General features: G+C 37.4%; 1 protein-coding gene across 45 annotated transcripts in view; it reads left to right on the forward strand.

The window, feature by feature from the left end:
* Nucleotides 1-21857, forward strand: part of LOC139147099 (uncharacterized) — a 137390-nt gene that overhangs the window by 37362 nt on the left and 78171 nt on the right. The window contains exon 1 of one of the 45 annotated variants that reach the window (XM_070718002.1): nt 21008-21334. The exons of 43 other annotated variants lie outside the window; for them this stretch is intronic. In XM_070718002.1, the coding sequence (XP_070574103.1) occupies nt 21277-21334 (58 nt within the window). In that variant the 5' untranslated portion in view covers nt 21008-21276. Of the gene's footprint in view, nt 1-21007; nt 21335-21857 lie in introns of those variants that run through there. One more of the 45 variants, XM_070718004.1, reaches the window with a different exon arrangement.

Here is a 21857-nt window from a genome sequence, read left to right on the forward strand (position 1 = left end):
ATGGCCAAGCATTGTTTGTAACAAGATGGCTGAAATGGACGACGTCCTACTGGCTGTAAAGAATGTGAAAGAGGCTCCCCACCTAACTATCCAAAATGTTTTTGTGTCGAGTTTGTGTTTTATTCGTTTCTAAAATGTGTTCCTACATTCTTATCCGATTGTTTGTGTTGATAAAAATGCTTGTTTCGCCTCGCCATAAGCTTTCCTCACACAAACAAAACATTACCGTCCACACTAATCCAAACTTCCCTACAAATATCCGAGGCGAAACAAACATTTTTATTAACACAAACAATCGGATAAGAATGTAAGAACACATTTTTGAAACGAATCAAACACAAACTTAATGACTCAATCGAATATTTTTGTTCCCAATTAATAAATCATAGACAATCTCAATTCTCGGTTTATGGCAATTTTTGTCGACTGATAAAAGTCTTTTCATCTTCAACATTCCATTCTAATTTCACCTACGGTATATAATATCCTAACCTCCTGTGACTTTCCTTCTAAACTTTGATTTGCCTTGTGCACCAAAGAGATGCTGTATTTTATGCCAAACGATGAAAAAATATGTGAAGAAATAACCATGTATCAGTCAGTACGGCAGGCGAAACCCGGACGGCCATACCGATTGGGGACAGAGCAGAGTAGATCGAAACGCAAACGGGGTGTTATTATAGGAAAGGCGGTGACTTATTTTAAAGCTGAATAAAATGCTGTCTCTGGTTGTGTAAGTCTGTTCATCGAAATATCCCAGTTGATTAATCATGGGGGGATGGCAGTCTCGATCTCCCCTTTATGGTTCGATATTTACTGACTCGTTCCCTCTCATTTTTGTCAATCAATGAAAGCATTTTCGTCTTCCATATTCAATATTACTTTGACCGATGTTACATCCTGACCTATACTGTCATTAGTTTTGACCAATGTACAAAGACATTGCCCATGCGTCCGGCTGATGAGATGTTTTGCAAAACGGTGAAGAAATGGGGGCCCAGGAGACATCGATGTCAGTCTTTCCTGACTGTTTACATGTAGCTAATAGGGGATATCAAAGGAGATGAATCAGTTAGTTGAATAAAACATAACTTTTCGGACTTATTTTATGTCAATTTTGTCAATGTCGGACTTTTGATTCAAGAGAAACCAGAATCACCTACAGAGATGTCTGTATTAAACACGGACGCACAATTGGGAATAGTTTGTTATGCTACTGTCGGTCTCAGTCGTGGTGTCTCTCCCATAAAATTTCGAAGCTATAGGTCTACACTTGTCGTTTCGATTCACAGGTAGCGGTACACCGATGACCAGATATTGTACGTTCTTAAAACTAGTCTAAGCAATTTTACGACACTGCACTATTTGCCATCGTGTCTCCCCGTGAACGTCGTTGAACCTATGGACGTGACCATTGTTTTACTGCACCCATTAGAGTGTAAACCCCTGTTCGTTACCAGCAGAATACTTTTAAAGTTCTGTACATCAGTGTACACTGTGTGTATAAGCCCTAAACCTAGTTTAATTCAATTATGGAAAGGTATTAAAGAATAAAGGGTCGTTACAGTTGTTAAAATTGCGAGAAAAACGGCACTTTTTACTCAAATATTAGAATAGTCTTATTCACAAGCGCTATTGTTTTAAATCACGTCCATGGTGTGCTGTTGATTTTCATTCTTTCGTGCAATTTCATTCGCTTGAAGCAATTATCCTTTCGTTTGACTGCTCTGTGGGACTCTTCTGAATATGAGTTTTGGATAAAAAGAACTCTACAGTGAAAGACATAAACTTCGACGGTGATAGGTATACAATATCGGTTCGATGTGTGAAGATATACAGATTACAAGTTATTTTAGAAGTTCTCAAAACCAGTAAAAATAATTCTGGGCGCCACTTATTGATAATTTCTTCTTGTGAACGTCCTTGAATCCGTGACCGCGACCATTGTTTTCGAAGTGTTCGACGGTGGATGATCGGTAGATTAATGAAGATATATGTTACTGAACTATCGTGTGATTGTTTAATAGCATGGTTAGGTAATAGACGGTGTAGTCTGTAGAGGCGATACGGCGAAATTCCACGGCCCAAGGGAGCGTACATCGCATGGTTTCTTACAACGAACGAGCCGTCGGTTTCCATAGCTACTACGTGAAATCCGGCCTCACCGATGTCCCGGGCCGATGTCCCTGTCCTGATTCGGAGAACAACTTCCAAGCTGCGTGTTGAGGTTCAGATGTCTGATTTTTTCATATTCAAAAGGCTTATTGATTTACAGAGAACGCCCGCCTTGTTTTTAGCTTTAATTAGCACATGAGGGCAATTGAAAATTCAAAGCCAAATAGCCAGTGGGAAAAAATAGACGACTCGCTCTCACCAGCGGTCGAGGTCGCAATGAAAAAAAAATCGAAGTCTCTGAAATCGGTATCATTGCTCCGCCATGTTTATTGTTGGTTGTACGGCCAGTTTAAAGTCACAGACTTTCTTCACGGTAAAATTCATATAATTGCCATACCGCGAAGTTCCCTGTGCATTTCAATATGTCTATTTGGAAGCAAAAGCCCCACGGACATTCGATCGATGGTGATGAACTTTCTCCAGGCCGTGACATGTCACCAGTTACGAACTTTACCGGTTTTCGATACGAAAGATGCAATATATTATCAGCGTTGTTCACGTTGTGTTTTGAGTTTGATATGGAATATAACAGGAAAACACTACTAACAATTAGAGTGACGATAGAGACCATGCCCGATACGGAAAAATTGACATCAACTACTTGCAATGAGCAGTGACCTGAAACTTCAGACTGATATATAAATGTCGACAATATAAAACATTGAAATGCCGGAGAGAGAGAGGGAGAGAGAGGTTTACGCTGTCGCGAACTGATTATACTCTTTCGGATATGACTTCGGTGTAGACGATACACAGATATCGAAAATGTACACCTACTTTCCAGAAATTCGACTAATCTTATAATAAAGAGTGGAACAAATTTTAAATCCAAAAGTGTTGGTTGAAGTAAATCTTCAGATGTTGGTTTTCTAAAGTTAGATAATACTTACAGAAATATGGTCGTCATAGTCTTCTTTTAAAAACTATTATCTTCAACACCACCTTTCTTATGATCGGTGATGTCATTTTTAGCTCCCATTTGCCATACATATATGGCAATTGGGAGGTTATATGGTTGAAAAAAGTCTGTATGTGAGATGGCTGTCTGTATGTATGTATGTATGTATGTATGTATGTATGTATGGATGTCTGTCCGTCCAACGCAAAAACTCCGAAACTGCTGCACGTATAAAGCTGATTTTTGGTGTAGTGATGCCATATGTGGTCTAGATGTGCCGTTGTTAAAATGAAGTTGTTAGTCTCATGGATATGCAAATGAGGTAGAAAAAAGGGCGAAAATGGTCAAAAATCAATAACTCAGGAACTACTCATCTGATCATTGTCATATTTGGTTTTTAGGTACCTTGGGCCCCACTCATTCAAACATATGGTGTTGGTGTCAATATTGGCTGCTTTCTATTTTTAATGAATTTTTTTCTCTATTTTTTGCCATTTCAGTAGAAAAATGTTTCCTCTGAAACTAATGGTCTGTTCGCTTTAAAATTTGGTTTGCAGGTTTCTTGTGATGACCCAAAATAAGATTCATCAAAATTATGGCAAAATTTGCATACTTGCATTTTTGGGCATTTCATTTTGGTCAAAAAAATCTTGTTTTCAAACTGTGTATGCCATTACTTTCTAATTAGGTGTGCAGGTTCCTAGGAGTGACCTGAAGATGACTCAGTGAACTAAAGGCGAAATTTGCAAATTTTGTGGTACTTTTTGCCATGCTTTCAAATTTGGTACACAGGTGAAATGTAGTAGGTCATTCATTCAAAGTCAAGTACTGCCTGTGTGAATGAGCAGATTATGATTGTGCTGTTCCTGGCTGAGGTGTTATTTATAGGAATGATGCAATGTTAGACGGTAATTGATATTTAACTGAATTTACTTACATCGTATGTAACTCTTGTACTGTATAAACCCTATCAATTCACCCAGAAAAAAATAATTAATATGATTTTAAATAATTGTATTAATTAGGAAATCAACAAAGCCAAAATAATTGTAGTGTAGAATTATTAGAAAGTTCAACATTTTTGACAGTTCATAGTGAAATGTTTACCATTTTGGATGATTAAAACATGTAAAGGCAACTTTCCTGAATCCCAACTTTGACATATTCTGTACCGTCATGTATTGTTCTCTGTATGTTTTCTAAAAGAAATTGCTCATAATAGTTTGTCATGATAGGTTGGCCAAATAAAGAGAGATGGAGACAGTTCCAATTTCCAGTTGTGGTCAACTTGATAAGGATTAAATAAAATTACATTTTGAGGAAAAAAATAGAGTGGTCAATTAAAAGAGTGGTCAAAGTGATAGGGTTTTTATGGTAAAGCTGGGCTATAAGATTTCTCATGTTCTATTTATAGCAATTATGCAATCTGTGTAAACAGTGCAATGAAAGAGGTACATGATTCCTTATAATGCTTTTGATGACCTTGAACTTCTTAAGTTGCAAACATTTGTCTCTTCAGTGTGCTTTCTCTGAGTACATACAGTCTCAACTTATTAATGTGCTTGGTTAATAGGATGAAAAAACTGATAAAGATAAACAGCTGAAGATTCTTTATAACCTGACAGATATTCTGGTTTTTTTTTTTAAATAATCTTGATAAGCAAGGCATGTTTACTTTAATTAGAATGTAATTAACTCTTGTTTATATTATTATAAGCAGTAGTACGAGGTATCAAGTTGAACAAGCTGATATCGATAGGTTTGGCGGCTGTTAGAGGTTAAAAGCTGTAAAAATAAATGTATCTATGCATGTCTATCTGTCTGTCTGTCTGTCTGTCTGTCTGTATGCATGCATGCATGCATGTATGTATGTATGCATGTATGTATGTATGTATGTATGTATGTATGTATGTATGTATGTATGTATGTATGTATGTATGTATGTATGTATGTATGTATGTATGTATGTATGTATGTATGTTAGTATGTGCGGATGTGTCCATCCACATTAAAAACTCCTAAACCACAGCACCTACCATCTTAGTATTTGGTGGACAGTTGCACCCAGGGATGGAGATGTGAATTTGTTCAAATGAATATGCCAAAGTCACAAATATGCAAATGTGTGTGTTGGGGGGGGGGGGGGGAAGGAAAAATCCTGCAAATTGCTAAAACTCTGTGACCACTGACCAGATTTGGTCGAAACATGGTATGCAGGCTCTTTATAGTGACTTTAGCTACATTTCTCCAAATTGTGGTGAAATGTTGACAGTTGTATTTTTGAGGCGATTTTCCCATTTTTGGTCAAAAAATCTTATTTTTTGAAAGCTGCCATCCCATTGCCTTGAAAACTTGTATGTATTATCCCAGGGTTTGCCTTTGTCAGATTCGTTCAAATTGTGGTGAAATTTTTATATTTGTATTGTTTGGGCAATTTTTCCCATTTTTTGTCAAAAAATCATTTTCTCCCAAAGTATTTGTTGGATTGCTTTAAAACATAGTAGTCTTGATCCTAGGGTTGTTTTCTGTCAGATATGTAAAAGTCATTATGAGATGGAGCATTTCATATTGCTGGGGTATAAGATTAATTTGGACTTACAATGAAATTTTCTTAGTAATCAACCTGTAAGAATGCAATGTTATGTGTGTACTAGTACTTAGTATTTCTGTAAAATGGGAGCACAGTGTCATTGACACTATTTTTTATTATTTTTACAAACTTTCAATGCATCAAACGCTATAAGACTATCTCATCTGCCTGTCAAGGAATTACAATATATTTCCAAGGGCTGGCACACGATGTCAACTTACGTGTCGTCCGTCGAGCGGCCGGTGGCAGTGTCACAGATTGTTCCGTCTGTAATAGCGATTTTGATGTGACACCAACGTGCGTTTGAGGTTTTTTTGTTACGAAATTTGTCGACCTCACAAAATTTTACAGTCCATGCTTTGAAGCAGTCTCAACATGGCAAACATGTCTCGCTTAAATTTCATCCTCGTCGTTCCAAATTAAATTCGACCACTAAATTATTTCGGCAGTTTTAATTTCCTATTAATTCGACGTTTTTCAAATCGTAATGAATTTTTTCTGGTCGAATTGATAGGTTTTTGGTAGCAAGCTTATCTCTTCGTAGGACCAGTATACCGCGAGATGTAGTACTGTGTTCGGCAGCCAATGCGAAAGTGAATATTGTATATTGGTTGTTGTTTGTTTTATGTTACAAATACCTGTCGCGTGAGGGCGTTTGAAACGCTTCTGAAGCGGCTCAGTCTGTCCACACAGCGATTTGCGGATAGAGTTAATCCCTACAACGGCTCTCAGTGTTCTGCCGAGGCCGCGGCCTTGCGCCATTGCCGCAAAAATAAAATTGAAGACCCCAAAAAAATCAATCATCGGGTCCGGCAGGCGCAGCACGCCATCAGTCCCACTAAACTTTCGGTAAAAAAATACACTTATTTACGTACTATACGCGAAAGGCCAAACGCGGAAGTAGACATTCCACGCTGCTCATGCGTGCATGCTGCTCGTGAGAACATGAGACGTGTTGCTTCCATAGCAACCTTCAGTGATTTTTTATTTGCATAATCGTGAACCAGGTTTTCATCGGCTCGATTCAAGTCAGCCAGTCAGCGTCTCTGTTAAATTCAATGCCTCACAGTACTCTCTGGCAGTGGAAAGGAAATTGCTTCCGTGAATAAATCAAAACACCGAGGCAGAACAATTCTTAGTTTTTTTGGACCAATTCCGCCCTAAAAAGGCAAATCCAACACCCGGACGAGTGAAGACATACGATCGAACATGACATCGTGTCTCAGCTGTTTACATCCTCGGAAACTGAAAACCAATGCACGCCGCTGCCATCCACATCGGAAACGCATCAGTCAGAAACAGAGCAGTCTCAAAACATTGAGCAGCCATGCATCGGAAACCTTCATTGAGGCAGGCCAGTGTTTCCGTTAACGCAAAATCCTGCGTATTTTACGCAAAATTGTTCTGAAATACGCAAAATAAATCATGACTGCGTAAACTAATACGCATTGAGAAATGCCGCCCCATGACACGACGTACTTGCCGCACTGCATGTATTGTATTGTATTGCCTGAATGTGGTTCAATGCAGGACAAAATTAGAACATATGCACCTGCTTGCAAGTGACATTTATCATGATATTGCAACATTTTAGATTTTAGCAGACCGCAGCACTTTATGCAACATTGTATTTCATCATCACAAAACGTCACAGTCAATCAGTTCTGTACAGACAATGGCACTACAGATGCAAAAAATTCGAGAATCGATCGAGTCATGCAGCTCGGAGGTAGTAGAGATCGAGTCTACGTTGTTGGTAACACAATACAGTTAATGGTCATTACGTCGCATGTTATTTGGAAAGTGTTTACGGATGACCATTTAGAATCTGTCGGGTTGCATTCTTGAGAGGTCCCGCTGGACTTTGAACAGTATCTGCTTTTTGTTGGCCCTTTGAAAACACTAATTTCACAGTCAGAAGGTCTTTTCTTTGAACAAGAACTCATTGGGCTGCTCAACGATCATATACGGGACTTTGCACCATGGCATGGCATGGCAAGCGTTCAGCTACCACCTTGAAGGCCCCCCAGGTTGTTGTTTTTTATTAATAGAGCATGCGCATTACAGGAAACCCGCCAAGTTCTACAGAAAAGACTGCCCAACTCACATCAGATATAATACTGATTCCTTAGCCGTACGCATTTTGAATACATTTTACGCAAATAAAAACTCAGTTGCGTAAAACCATAGCAAGTTTTGAAATTGTCACGCAGGCATGTTCGACGTCTTCATGAAAAATGGTTACGTGATTTCAGCTGGCTCCACTACGATGCCAAAAACAACCAAATGACTTGCAAAGTATGCATAAAGCATAATAATAAACGAAATACGATGACCCGAGACAACATGAATTTCCGAACGAGTACACTTACTCGCCTTGTAGACTGTAGGTAGGACCATAAAACCGCAGCACTCATGGAATCTGCGAGTTCGAACTTCGAAACAACAACACGGGTATGGCACGTAATAAAGTGTATAATTGTCTTGAGAATGACCCCCTTTTTTCAACAGCGACCCACTTTTTGAGCTTCCATGGGCCCTCAGACCCCACTGATGCAAAAGCTTGGCAGAACACTGGCTCTGGTCGGGCCGACTAAACCGTCTCAAATCTGAAACGCTTCAGAACCACTTCGGAGTGTCCACACATAACTTTCTGTGTCAGTATTGGCCCAGAACCGTTTCAGAGACGTTTCAATGGCCTGTGTATGAACGGCATATTTGTGTTTGTGTCAGCTGAACGTCTTTAATTTGTTAAGGTATGTTTCATTGATTACGTATGCTATTTTCTGACCTGTATTTCCAGGGATCAGGTCTCTGATACTATTTTTGTTCAATTGCAGTGCGTGGCACATTTTAATTAATGCGTTGATTAACATGTCAGTCCTTAACAATTACAGCCATTTACATTTTTTATAGCATTTTTCTAATCAACATGACATGTTGTGATCAAGTACGCTTAATGGGATTAATCACCTTACTGAGATAAAATGTGTTGAGAATCAGTTTGCATGTAGTTGTGTATTGAAATGCTTTGAGCACTTCTTACAGTCAGCTGAAAAAGGGTCCCATCTGATAAGGGTGGACATAACAGGTGTTCTTTGTGTTACCGATGCCAATATTTGCTTCTTTGTAATCAAGAGTGATTGGCATATCATCTTCCAGAAATAAATAGGAATCTGATGTAGATAAGCTACATTGGCCATACTGCTTGGTTTAAAATTTCAGACTTGGAGTTCTGCTATTCAGCTTTCATAAGCCAGTGAAAGCTCTCGGAGCTGTCATCCCATGGTTCTTGAAAGCTCTCCTGGTTACTCCATGGATCTCATGCCTTATTTGATATGTTGACTGCCCATACACTTGTAGTTCAGTTGTTTTCTCCCTTTAAATTTTATCAATTAGGAGTAAATTTGCTGTCAGAGAAATCTGATTATTAAGTGGGCCATTAAACTTGGCAATAATATCTAAGTTGAATTAGCAGCATTATACTGTAGTAAAGGAAGGCTAGACATGACAGAAGGATAATACATGTAGCTTGCCATTGTCTATGTCTACATGTAGCTTGCCATTGTCTATGTCTGGTCTACTGTTCCTTACATGTACATGTATGTCCAAAGAATGAAACTAACCACCATAAAGGACAGACAAGCCAGATACTGAGTTATTCCAAAACACGTATCCCCATAACAGACTATACAATAAATCCTACTTTATTTATCAGCTGGTTGGAGAACTTGATTGTTCAGAAATTTCCTCAGCTTAGCAAAAATCAAAATGTTGTCATGATGAAATAAATATTTGTGCATCAATTTCTCAAGCTTTGTACAGGATATTTGCATTCAACTGTTCATGTCGGTAACTCATATCAAATTGACTGCTGTGTGTTCATTATGAGAAATTCATGGTCTAATTGAACATGGAGTGGGTTTGATTCTTAGTTTAACTTGATGGAGAAGGCTATGGGAATATCATTTCTTCAATTCAAAATTGAAGTTGCAAGAGGGCCACTGCTGGTATGTGCTGAACAAGTGATGAATATCTTGCCAATTAGTGATCAATAAATTCTTTGAACTGGAAGATTCTCCCAACTGTTCATTCATTGATAATAGAGGGAGCTGTGTCACCGTTTAGTTTTATGAGTCAGTACTTTCTTTTTCATTGTTTAACTAATGATTATGGCCAGGACTAGCTCTTTCACATAATTCTTGTTGATGTTTATGTTATTTTACTGCGCAAAAGTCAACATGGACAAGTGCACAGACCTCAATGTCCATTGCTACTATATCAAACCAATATTGTTACCATATGTTAGTTTGTTGTTTTGTTTGTGAAGTCACTGTCAAGTTGCAGGCGTTGACATTACATTACAGAGCAGTTAGGTTTGTTGATAATCACCATGGCTATGTCAATCATAGAATTGAAATCATTAATGTCATCATTTATTGGTACTTAGAAGCAGATTCCTAAAGCTTTATGTGATTGAGACATTTAAACTTGTCACAATACACACTTCCAACTTGCCATTGACCAAATATTTTAACTCTTTGCACATTAAGGACTGGGTGGATTGCTGAAAGGCTATTGACTGTATTGATTGTTATAGATGTGCTGCTTACTTAAAATGATAAGATAGATAATATATCATTCATATGTGAGTGTAAATTGTGTATGACAACAACCATGGAACATGGAAAGATAATAAACGCAATGTTGTGTACTGATATGTGAAATTACTATTGATCGGTTTTGCTACAATCCTGATGTTACCATCAAAAGTTTGGATAGTGAAAAATTGTGATTAAGACTTTGTGTCATGTATTTACCGGTATATTGTGATCAAACTTACTTCTAATGTTAAAAATGTTACACTACAGAGAGCCTCATCTTTAATCTGTATCAATGTTCTGATGAAGACAAGAACACTGTGAAACGTATAAAACATTTATGCTTTTGGTAGAGCTCAAATGCTTTTAATTAAACTACATTTGAGTTCAAGTGATCATGAGATGTATGTATTGTAGATGATGTAAGTCAACCTTAATCGACATCAAAGCTGTATGATAACGTACAAGAAACTTATTTTGTTCTGAATAGGTGCAGATTCAAGCAACTTTTTATGAATATAGTAATGTAATGCCTATATCTAATTAAATTATCTTGTTGTATATCTTATAGGAATCTATCATACTGGTGTAATTGTAAATTGAATAGCAATGTTGAATGCGTAAGATTTATCTTTAAAAGATGTGATCAGTTATTAACTACCATGATCATCCAGTGATGAAAAAGAGTCTATAAGCATGTAACCTGTCAACAGAACATAAATGGAATCACTAATTAATATATTGGCTGCCAATGAGCCTGAATTAGTCTGTTTGTAGATACAATGAAGTGTGCCCTCTATATAGTCATGTCCTGGATTTGAAGTGTGAAGGTGAATACCTTGTACAGAGTAACCTTGACTTGTATTGGTGTCATCATTGTCACACATCAAGATATAACATTTCAGCATTTATAAACACAGCACATGATAAATGTGATATGGCACGTTGACAACATTTATTATTGCTTGACATGTAAGACAATTCATATTATGTCAATCTGTGTATTGTTAGGCAGTGTAGTGTGACTGGTTCAGCAACATGTAATGTAGTAATTCTTATAATTCTCAATTTCGTTTCGGGAAAAGTGGGCTCACAATATTCATTTCCTCAAAAGAGTTATTTTGTATTCACTTTAGTGAAAGATTTCTCCAAAGTTAGATTCATACTTCAGGAGTCTGGTATTTACATGTCATCAAATGTCTCATTGATATGTGACCTTCAGTAGAATAGTTGGTGGAGATTAACTGCAGTCATCGACCTCAGTGACCTCCTGGCTGAAATATATCTTATATATTATAAATCATATTCACAGTGGTTTGTGTATCACAATATCTCCAAAACTCAGACAGATTTCAAGAGGCATTTTGCTATCAAGTGTTGATAAAAGGTCTTGACCACTCCCTGTTTCTAAACAGCATGTCAATTTTGGAACCACAACTCAGGCCACAACTGCTGTTTTCCTTGTTGAGAATCAGTCTTTGTACAAAGCATGTGTACTGTATGTATGTTAAGATAGCATTGGACTGTAATTGTCATTTTTCCATAGCGCTGACTAACAGTATGTTAGGTGTATATGTGTATTAGTCCACATTTACAGTATATTTATTTGTAAACAGCTGCATATGTTGTCATGACTGGTCCAATTAAGCTATTTCAATGGTTGGTGTGTGTCTACATGATCTTACCCATGTCACAACAATCATATCTGACCCTGTATTAACCCTTATAAGAACTCCCATAGAGAAAGATCAATTCAGGACTTGTACATGAACATGTATGGGAACTTCAAATAGTCAAAATTTAACCCCCTTAATTTTTTCTACAGCATTCATTGTTTGACTTGAAGAGTTTGATAAATGAAATTGTTAAATAGGAAGCTCTACATTGATGATACTTTGCTATCAGTTTGTCAATTTGATTTCTAGCTGTAATTAGCTATAATTGTTCTTTCAGAAAAAATTTGCAAATTGTTGCATGGTATATCAAATGATGTTGAAGTATTGATATTTTTGTTTTCAACTTCAATATGATGAAATTCAGTCATTTATAATAAGAACACAGAGGCTCATGTAAACTTCCTTTCATATCATAGCCTCAAGCGATGTTCACTAGAAATTCATTCACTGAATCATTTTACACATTACATTGATCACATTGTAAAAGACAGTTTTATAAGAATGCCGCAAAGTTAATTTGTTTTCCTGTTTTATTTGTCAAGTGAGTGTCAGTGTACTATACACTCTATGTATGTCAATGTAAAATAGGAAGTTTGAAGTATAGTCTGCCAGCTTTGTCAATCTAGTCTATGGATAGAGGTCAGAATAGAGCATAGGAATTCTGTTTACACAAACAGGAAAGTGGTATTTGTGAACAGTGTCTGCCTCTAACGCATTCACAAGGTTTCTTTCTTCTTTGTAGTCAGAAAATTTCCTGATGTGGTTTCATAGTTCTTTCCTGTTGATCATGATACAGCAGTGTTAAGTTTTACACTCTCAGACTCTGGTCCTGCCCTGGGGGTAGAAAATGCCAGTTTCTCGTCTTCAAAGTTGTATTGATAACACGATAAAAATCAACTAATGGATAAATAAATGCCTACATCTTTCATGTGTGCATGTGTTTGTCATCACAGTATGGTGTCCAATCCATGCCAAAATTACTACTTTGATTTTACAACACAACATGCCATTCCGAATTCTATTTTACAATTCAACATGCTATTTCACAACTCAACATGCTATTTGACAACACATCATGGACTTCCAAATCCTATTTTACAACTCAACATGCTCTTCCCAGTTTCATTTGACAATTCAACATGCTATTTCACAACTCAACATGCTATTTGACAACACATCATGGACTTCCAAATCCTATTTTACAACTCAACATGCTCTTCCCAATTTCATTTGACAACACATCATGGACTTCCAAATCCTATTTTACAACTCAACATGCTCTTCCCAATTTCATTTGACAACACATCATGGACTTCCAAATCCTATTTTACAACTCAACATGCTCTTCATTTGACAATTCAACATGCTATTTCACAACTCAACATGCTATTTGACAACACATCATGGACTTCCAAATCCTATTTTACAACTCAACATGCTCTTCATTTGACAATTCAACATGCTATTTCACAACTCAACATGCTATTTGACAACACATCATGGACTTCCAAATCCTATTTCACAATTCAACATCCGATTCTAAAGCTAGCTCTGCGGAGCAGGGCAGTGTTACTGGCTATCGAACAAGATTCAAAATGGCGGACGCGAAATGGTCCCCTCGCACAGAGAGAGAAATGCGAACTTTGCACAAGTCTAAAAACGCAGCTTAGTACATTGTGTATCTAAACAAAATGAGCGTGCTCGAAAACTAGGATCGATCACGATTATAAATTAAAAATTGCCTGTTTTTGGAAAAGAAACTGCGCGCTGCAATCAGCAGTTTTGTCTATTGTGCACCGTGCGTGGGAGGCTTATCGTGAAAGACCGAGATTTACTATATGGCGCATCTGATACGGATATGGTCCCATCGCATAGAGAGATGAAAATAGGCTTTGTCTAAGTTCAAAAGCACAGCTTAGCTCATCGTGCATCTAGACAAGTTGAGCGTGCTCAAAATAGGAGATCGATCACGATTTGGGTGAAAAAAAAACCGATTGTTTTCGGTGGAGAAACTGCGCGTTGCAACCAGTGGTTGGTTTTGCCTATGGCGGTCAGCAGGGCTGTGGTGGGAGGCCTTTAGCCGGCAAGGGTGGACCATTGGGGAGTGGAAAATTTTCGAAAAAAAATTCCCACAAATTTCAATAAAAATAATCAGCCAAAGAAACTTGAGAAAAACAGATGACGCACTTAGGTAAAAGGAAAAAAAATCCGTCAAAAGTTACTTTCTGAAACATTTTATTTTAGTCTGCATCAGATATACTATGATTCTTTGGCCAAGAAGGGGGGGAGGGGAGATCTGAAGGGTATAATCGTGGCCAGTAAATGAAGTAACTTTTTTATTTTATAACTTTTTGTTCTGTTCATCATATGTTTTCTTTCACTGAAGTTTTGCATCGCAAAGTAATTCGAGATATAAGATAATATAAAAATCATATCTGTGATATCGATTGTTAACAACTGTATTGTGGGTCTTTACACTATGATTAATAGGGCCGTTCACAGTTTACGTCACTGTTCTCTCATTAATATGCAAAAATAAATATTTGTCCGCATTTTTAGATTACGCTTTTGAAAATTACGCATGCAAGAACGACGAAAATACATCTCAGTGGGCGACTGCTAGTGTAACAGTGAATACTAAAAAACATATTCACGACTCAGAGTACAAGCTGCAAAAACAGCCACGCATGCAACATTGATAAAATTTGTCCGCATTTCAAGCTGCGTGTCCGATGTCGCGCGCGTACAGCTATATTTAGTAACAAACCTGTAACCGTGAACAAGGCTATTAACAAGAATTCAACAATTCAGGCAGCTTGCATCGGTACATAAAATGGGAAATATTCACCAACCATATGACAAACAATCACTTTCTTTGTATTTCACTATTCAACGAAACTGATTTCCATTGTAATGTTCTAAACTTTATTTTACAATTAAACATTACAAATCCGTATTTTTCTTTTCAAAATTTCATTGTACACTTGTCTTGACGGTTGATATCGTGCGTGTGAAATGCAATAGTGCAGAAGAATACGGATAGCGACATTACAGCGACCTCTATTGGTTGTTGTCCACACAGTCTTTCTCGCGAAGTCCGTTCCAACAGAGCATACGTACTTCCGGAAAAAAGTGCGTCATCTGTTTTTCTCAAGTTTCTTTGGCTGATTATTTTTATTGAAATTTGTGGGGAATTTTTTTTCGAAAATTTTCCACTCCCCAATGGTCCACCCCTTGCCGGCTAAAGGCCTCCCACCACAGCCCTGCTGACCGCCATAGGCAAAACCACAGTCCCTCTATCCACACTGTGGCAAAACCAACCACTGGTTGTGTTACGACTGACTTTTCGTAACTTGTAATTGTCGATGGGTCGTCACTCACTCAAAGTCACACAACCGAGAGGTACTACGGGGAATCGTAATACTTTCAGTAACTGGAACGTACACCAAGTAGTCAGTTTAACTCACCACTTCAGATCTTTATTACTAAGGCAGAGCGGCACCAAGTCCGTACTCAGGATACAATTATCGATCAGCAAAGCCTCTCCCAAAATGTCTCAATCATCCCCTCTCTCTGTCTCACGTTCTCCTCGAACTATCAAATCATTGGCTTTTATACATTCATCCAAAATTATATCACGTTTTGACTTCATGTGACATACGTTCATTTCACGTAATGTCACTCGTGTACTTACAACGTGAAAGAGTAATAGACCATAAAAGTTATACAAGTTATGAAAGTCGGTAAAAGGTCAAAGTAATAAAATCCTAAATATCGGTAAAAGGTCAAAATGTCATCATTTCAAGGCGTTACAGTTGCAACGCGCAGTTTCTCCACCGAAAACTATGGAAGACCGGTCACGACATGCGACATGCGACCTGCGACTTCAAAACTGCGACCTGCGTCCCGCGAGTTTGAAACATGCGACCTGCGACTTCGGCATTTAGACCTACGTGTAACCTGCGACTTCACAACAGCGACCTGCGTGTTGTCAAACTGCGACCTGCGACTTCACAACTGCGACATGTGACAACAACACGTAACGTTTCATGGTGTTTTCCTCAGTATTAGATTTGAGGCGTCTTGCGTGAACTTTAATCCTTTGAGCGCCAAAGTCTATTTTTGTCCCCTTTATATAATAAACCCCTGTCAATTTTTTCCAATTTTTGCAAAAGAATTGGGAAAAACCTGTAGCCAATGAAATGTGATGTCGATTTGGTCCAAAATTATCAAAAAATTACAGAAAAATCATACAATTGGTAAAATTTTGCACTAAAATTTTGGTGGAGAAAATTACAGCGCTCAAAGGGTAAAACGTGGAAAGGAGATTTAACGTTCAACATCGATCAATTAATAAGCCATTGCTTTCGCTTTGGTAAATCGTTCACCAAGTCTGGCAAAACTCAATTCATGTACACACCAGTTCACTCATTTCATCTGGAGAGATAATTTTATGACGGAAATGTTGACAGTCCGTGTTAATGCATGGAAAATAATATGCTACGTGATAGGCATTTATATGTTTATATTATAATTTCAAATTATTTTAGATATTCTTCGTCTGCCTTACCTCGCTTCTTTCCTTATGTTATCGACAAACTTTTTGATTTTTAGAAATCTCTGGTATTTATCCTCATTTCACTGTGGTATAACCATCTAGCTGTCTGTTTAATTCATCAGTTGTCCCCCCTGTATCATAACTGCGTCAGTGTCATTGCAAACATTCGAATTTTCAGTTATTGTCGTTCATTTTCTAACATTTCCAATTTTGTTCCAATTCTCTAGTGATTGATCATCGGATGTTGCCATCTTTTCGTCTAATTTCATTTTACTTTTCGTCAAAAAATCGAATTGATCCAACTTTTGTTCAGTTGGAAAAATAAAAATATTCTTACTGGTTAACTTCGGACTACATTTGTCTACACAAATACATATGCAAAGTAAAGCAGTTAAAATAATACTGATATGACAGAAGTGCAAACATATTTGCTAACCATGAATAGCCAGAGACCGACTCAAGTTCTTTATAGATAACGCGAGTTAAAACTGTAAAACAGGACATAATTAAACCCTCCTACAATCCTATTTTCAGTCTTTAAGCCTAATATGTACATACTATAATATGTACATATTATTTTTTGTGTGTATATAATATTTTAGATCATGTAGGCAGAAAAGTTCCAGAAAACTATTAAACACTGATGTAGACGTTTAAAACCCTATTGCTATTGCATTATTTCAGATCGGTTTGCCTTTCGTAAGAAGGAAAATAAATTTGTGCTCTTCGTTTGTGGAATTCTCTACCGTCACAGCTTCATGCACTTCTATCGCTGGTTGAATTCTTTCGCTGGCCGATTTTTGCGTAGGCCAGCGGTGCGAAAATAATGCTCTGGTCGCGAGAATGCGGTAAACCGGCTGTTTTAATATAGTGCAATGGTGTCCCTCGTGTTTTTCAGGCTCGTGTTCAGAGCAATGGTGCGAACAAATCAAGACTGATATCGCAGTTTGACAAACACGCAGGACGCAGGTCGCTGTTGTGAAGTCGCAGGTTAGGCCTACACCTTGGTCTAAATGCCGAAGTCGCAGGTCGTATGTTTCAAACTCGCAGGACGCAGGTCGCAGTTTTGAAGTCGCAGGTCGCATGTCGCATGTCGTGACCGGTCTTCCATAGAAAACAATCGGTTTTTTTCACCCAAAATCGTGATCGATCTCCTATTTTGAGCACGCTCAACTTGTCTAGATGCACGATGAGCTAAGCTGTGCTTTTGAACTTAGACAAAGCCTATTTTCATCTCTCTATGCGATGGGACCATATCCGTATCAGATGCGCCATATAGTAAATCTCGGTCTTTCACGATAAGCCTCCCACGCACGGTGCACAATAGACAAAACTGCTGATTGCAGCGCGCAGTTTCTTTTCCAAAAACAGGCAATTTTTAATTTATAATCGTGATCGATCCTAGTTTTCGAGCACGCTCATTTTGTTTAGATACACAATGTACTAAGCTGCGTTTTTAGACTTGTGCAAAGTTCGCATTTCTCTCTCTGTGCGAGGGGACCATTTCGCGTCCGCCATTTTGAATCTTGTTCGATAGCCAGTAACACTGCCTGCTCCGCAGAGCTAGCTTTAGAATCGGATGTTGAATTGTGAAATAGGATTTGGAAGTCCATGATGTGTTGTCAAATAGCATGTTGAGTTGTGAAATAGCATGTTGAATTGTCAAATGAAGAGCATGTTGAGTTGTAAAATAGGATTTGGAAGTCCATGATGTGTTGTCAAATAGCATGTTGAGTTGTGAAATAGCATGTTGAATTGTCAAATGAAGAGCATGTTGAGTTGTAAAATAGGATTTGGAAGTCCATGATGTGTTGTCAAATAGCATGTTGAGTTGTGAAATAGCATGTTGAATTGTCAAATGAAATTGGGAAGAGCATGTTGAGTTGTAAAATAGGATTTGGAAGTCCATGATGTGTTGTCAAATAGCATGTTGAGTTGTGAAATAGCATGTTGAATTGTCAAATGAAACTGGGAAGAGCATGTTGAGTTGTAAAATAGGATTTGGAAGTCCATGATGTGTTGTCAAATAGCATGTTGAGTTGTGAAATAGCATGTTGAATTGTCAAATGAAGAGCATGTTGAGTTGTAAAATAGGATTTGGAAGTCCATGATGTGTTGTCAAATGAAATTGGGAAGAGCATGTTGAGTTGTAAAATAGGATTTGGAAGTCCATGATGTGTTGTCAAATGAAATTGGGAAGAGCATGTTGAGTTGTAAAATAGGATTTGGAAGTCCATGATGTGTTGTCAAATAGCATGTTGAGTTGTGAAATAGCATGTTGAATTGTCAAATGAAACTGGGAAGAGCATGTTGAGTTGTAAAATAGGATTTGGAAGTCCATGATGTGTTGTCAAATAGCATGTTGAGTTGTGAAATAGCATGTTGAATTGTAAAATAGAATTCGGAATGGCATGTTGTGTTGTAAAATCAAAGTAGTAATTTTGGCATGGATTGGACACCATAATCACAGTACTTGGTATTTCCTCACACCCTTGGTCCAACCTTAATGTTTGTCTGTTCTCTTTGTTTGTATACCAGTTGGAGTAGTTTTACAATTACAGCCCTGTTAAATATGACCTTGGTTGCCCTTGGAATTGTTTCTTGTTGTATACATATCCTTCACAAAGTTTTTATTGATAACAGTTGTCATCAATGGTTGTTTCCTAGAATGTGTGTTTGTGTACATGCGTCTTTGTTTTTGTCACTGTGTACATGTACATGCACACTATCTTTGTGTTCGGTATAGATACTGATAAAAACTTAGTTCATTGCCTAATTATGTAGGACTAGCTACGAGCAATGCTGTCTCAGTTCTTAGAAATTATTTGAAAACAATTTTAAGCATGGAGATCATAGAATGGAACCATTCACAGCATTAACTTTATCTGCCTAAGCTACATTCATTGCAACACTTTTTTTTCTATGAAAATGTTCAGACATAGTAGATTTTGTTTGGTGAAATAAAGCAAACACAGGATAGGAAGGGTAATATCATGATTTGTAGCCTGCCCTTAGGCTGGCACTTTGGCATCACCAATGTGACTGTCATCATGAACACATCCCTGGGTCAGGCAATAAATTGTGATCTAGCCCTTGCTATAAATATTTTAAATCATACTGGATAATCCAGTTTTACTTGTTGGAATACTTTGAAAGCTTCTGAAACGGGTCAGTTACTTTCAGTTACTTCTAACATAATTTCTTACTGTCGTAAAGACAGAACAGATAACGATGACTTAATTTCTGTTGCCTGTCAGGAATATACATACTAATTAATTAGGTAACAGCTGCTCTGACATGCATAGACAACACCAAGGATATGTTTGACAATGTTAAACACTGTCTGGTATCAATATTTTTGTGGTTCATGATTTTATGCTCTATTGCACTGTGACATGTCAAAAGAATACAGTAGCTCTCTCCTTTCCAAAGTTTTTAATTCAATAAAATATAAAACTTTAACATAAATTTTACTCATTCTCATATAATTTTATTGTTAGTAGACCATTGAAAGTGGCATTTGAAATTCAATAGGCTTCCCTTTTCGTCTGTAACTTTATACTGAACTACCTTGTAATGGACAGAGCCCTCTAGTGTTCAAGTTATGTTATGGCAGAGGGTTCTCTTGGGTAATGTTAAATGAGTAAATTTTGAGATCTCTTTTGATGACTGTGATTATAAATATTGAAGATGATAGAAAGTAATTCTAAAATGGGCAATATGCACCATTTCATTTAAAGTTTTCTTAAATTGTCTTCATCTTGTCCTTTCCCTGATGGTAGAATGGGATTTCTTTCGATGTTGCATATCCATGTATATGTAAACTAATGCTTCATGTTTTCAATATTAATGTTCATGGCTTTTCTTATTAACATTGACTATCTAGTACAATTAGTTATGTCACATTTGAAGATTAGTCTGGTACACCTGACTTTGACATGAAACTTGATGACTTAATATTGGTGATGTTTGTAATGTAGATTTGTTTACTGACCTGTATGTACATTTGGCAGTTGTCAGCAATTTTGAATTACATGAACTGCGTAAAATTCATTAAGTCATGCTCTTAGGCATCACCATCCAGATGGCATATTCAACTTAGTGCTATTTTTTCTGGCAAAATTCAAACTAGGCTTTGTTTTAGCTTTGTTTTTTTGCCTTCATGTCACAGCTAGGTGACTCACCTCTGTCTTTCACCCATAATTCATTGTAATTGTACACAGGCTTGTCTCAAAGGGACCTGCTTCTGGAGTGCAAATTTACAATAGGTCATGATTTTGTACCCTGGGCCACATACCCTTACAGTATCTGATAACCAGAATGCCCACCCCTCTGTCCTTGATTGCAACCATTCAAAGAGAAATGTTTCTTTGAATAAGGCTCCTGCCAAGTAAGATATGTATACAGGATAGTTCAAAAATTTTACTCCTAATGTAAACACACTGAGTTGAAAGTGAGTAGTCTTGAATTACTCAAAACTTATTAACCCCAGGGCATCCAGGAAAGTGCAGGAAGATCATTCCATACTGTTAACTCTATCCACTTAGTTATTCCATAGTCAGTGATTCAGGAAGGAATAATGCTCAGAATAGTCTAGGGAGTGTTCATAAAGTCCAACCCATCCAGTGTTTCCATTCTGGATCAGGATTACCCAGATTGAGCATCATCGTTTACGAGTGCTACGTGCTCAGGCTCCTATATGCAGACTTTCATACACGTTGGGTAGTGGCTCCGGGCAATGTTGTCTATGGCAGAATAGTGCTTGATAAACTTGTACAATGGTTTTGATGTCAATAACTGCATTTTCTGTAACTTCAAGGACCAAGCTTCATCTAGGTATTTGATCCACCTTCCAATTTTCATTCATTTATCCATTAACTTACTTTTTTGTCTGATCCACAGAAGATGTGGTCTTCATGGATGATAGATATTTGGGTGAAGTGAAAATTTGTTTCTACTCTGTGATGTTGACAACAAAAGTGATGATGACAGATCAGTTGATTTTAAGTCATTTTTATAAAGTTTGGTCAAAGTTTATAAAAATTTAATGAATGAAATGAAACTTTATATTGTTACACTGTATTGTTGTGCAGAATAGCTGTTCATGTTTTCCATTTAATTTTATCAAGATTGCATGTAACAGTGGTGCAAGACAGCCATCCGTAAATGCAGACTATGTATGTCTGTGTAGCTGGATTAACAACTGATATTAAAATTGTCTTCTCCTCAGTGCCATCCAAGATGTGTACATAGAAGTATAACTAAAGGGGGATATCACTTGTAGAAAATGGTCTTTAACTATTTATAATAGACTATGCAATGAAATTAAACCATCTTGACTTGTTTTAGGAAATCTGTG

This window comes from Ptychodera flava, chromosome 13, assembly GCF_041260155.1.
Source record: "Ptychodera flava strain L36383 chromosome 13, AS_Pfla_20210202, whole genome shotgun sequence".
Lineage (NCBI taxonomy): Eukaryota > Metazoa > Hemichordata > Enteropneusta > Ptychoderidae > Ptychodera > Ptychodera flava.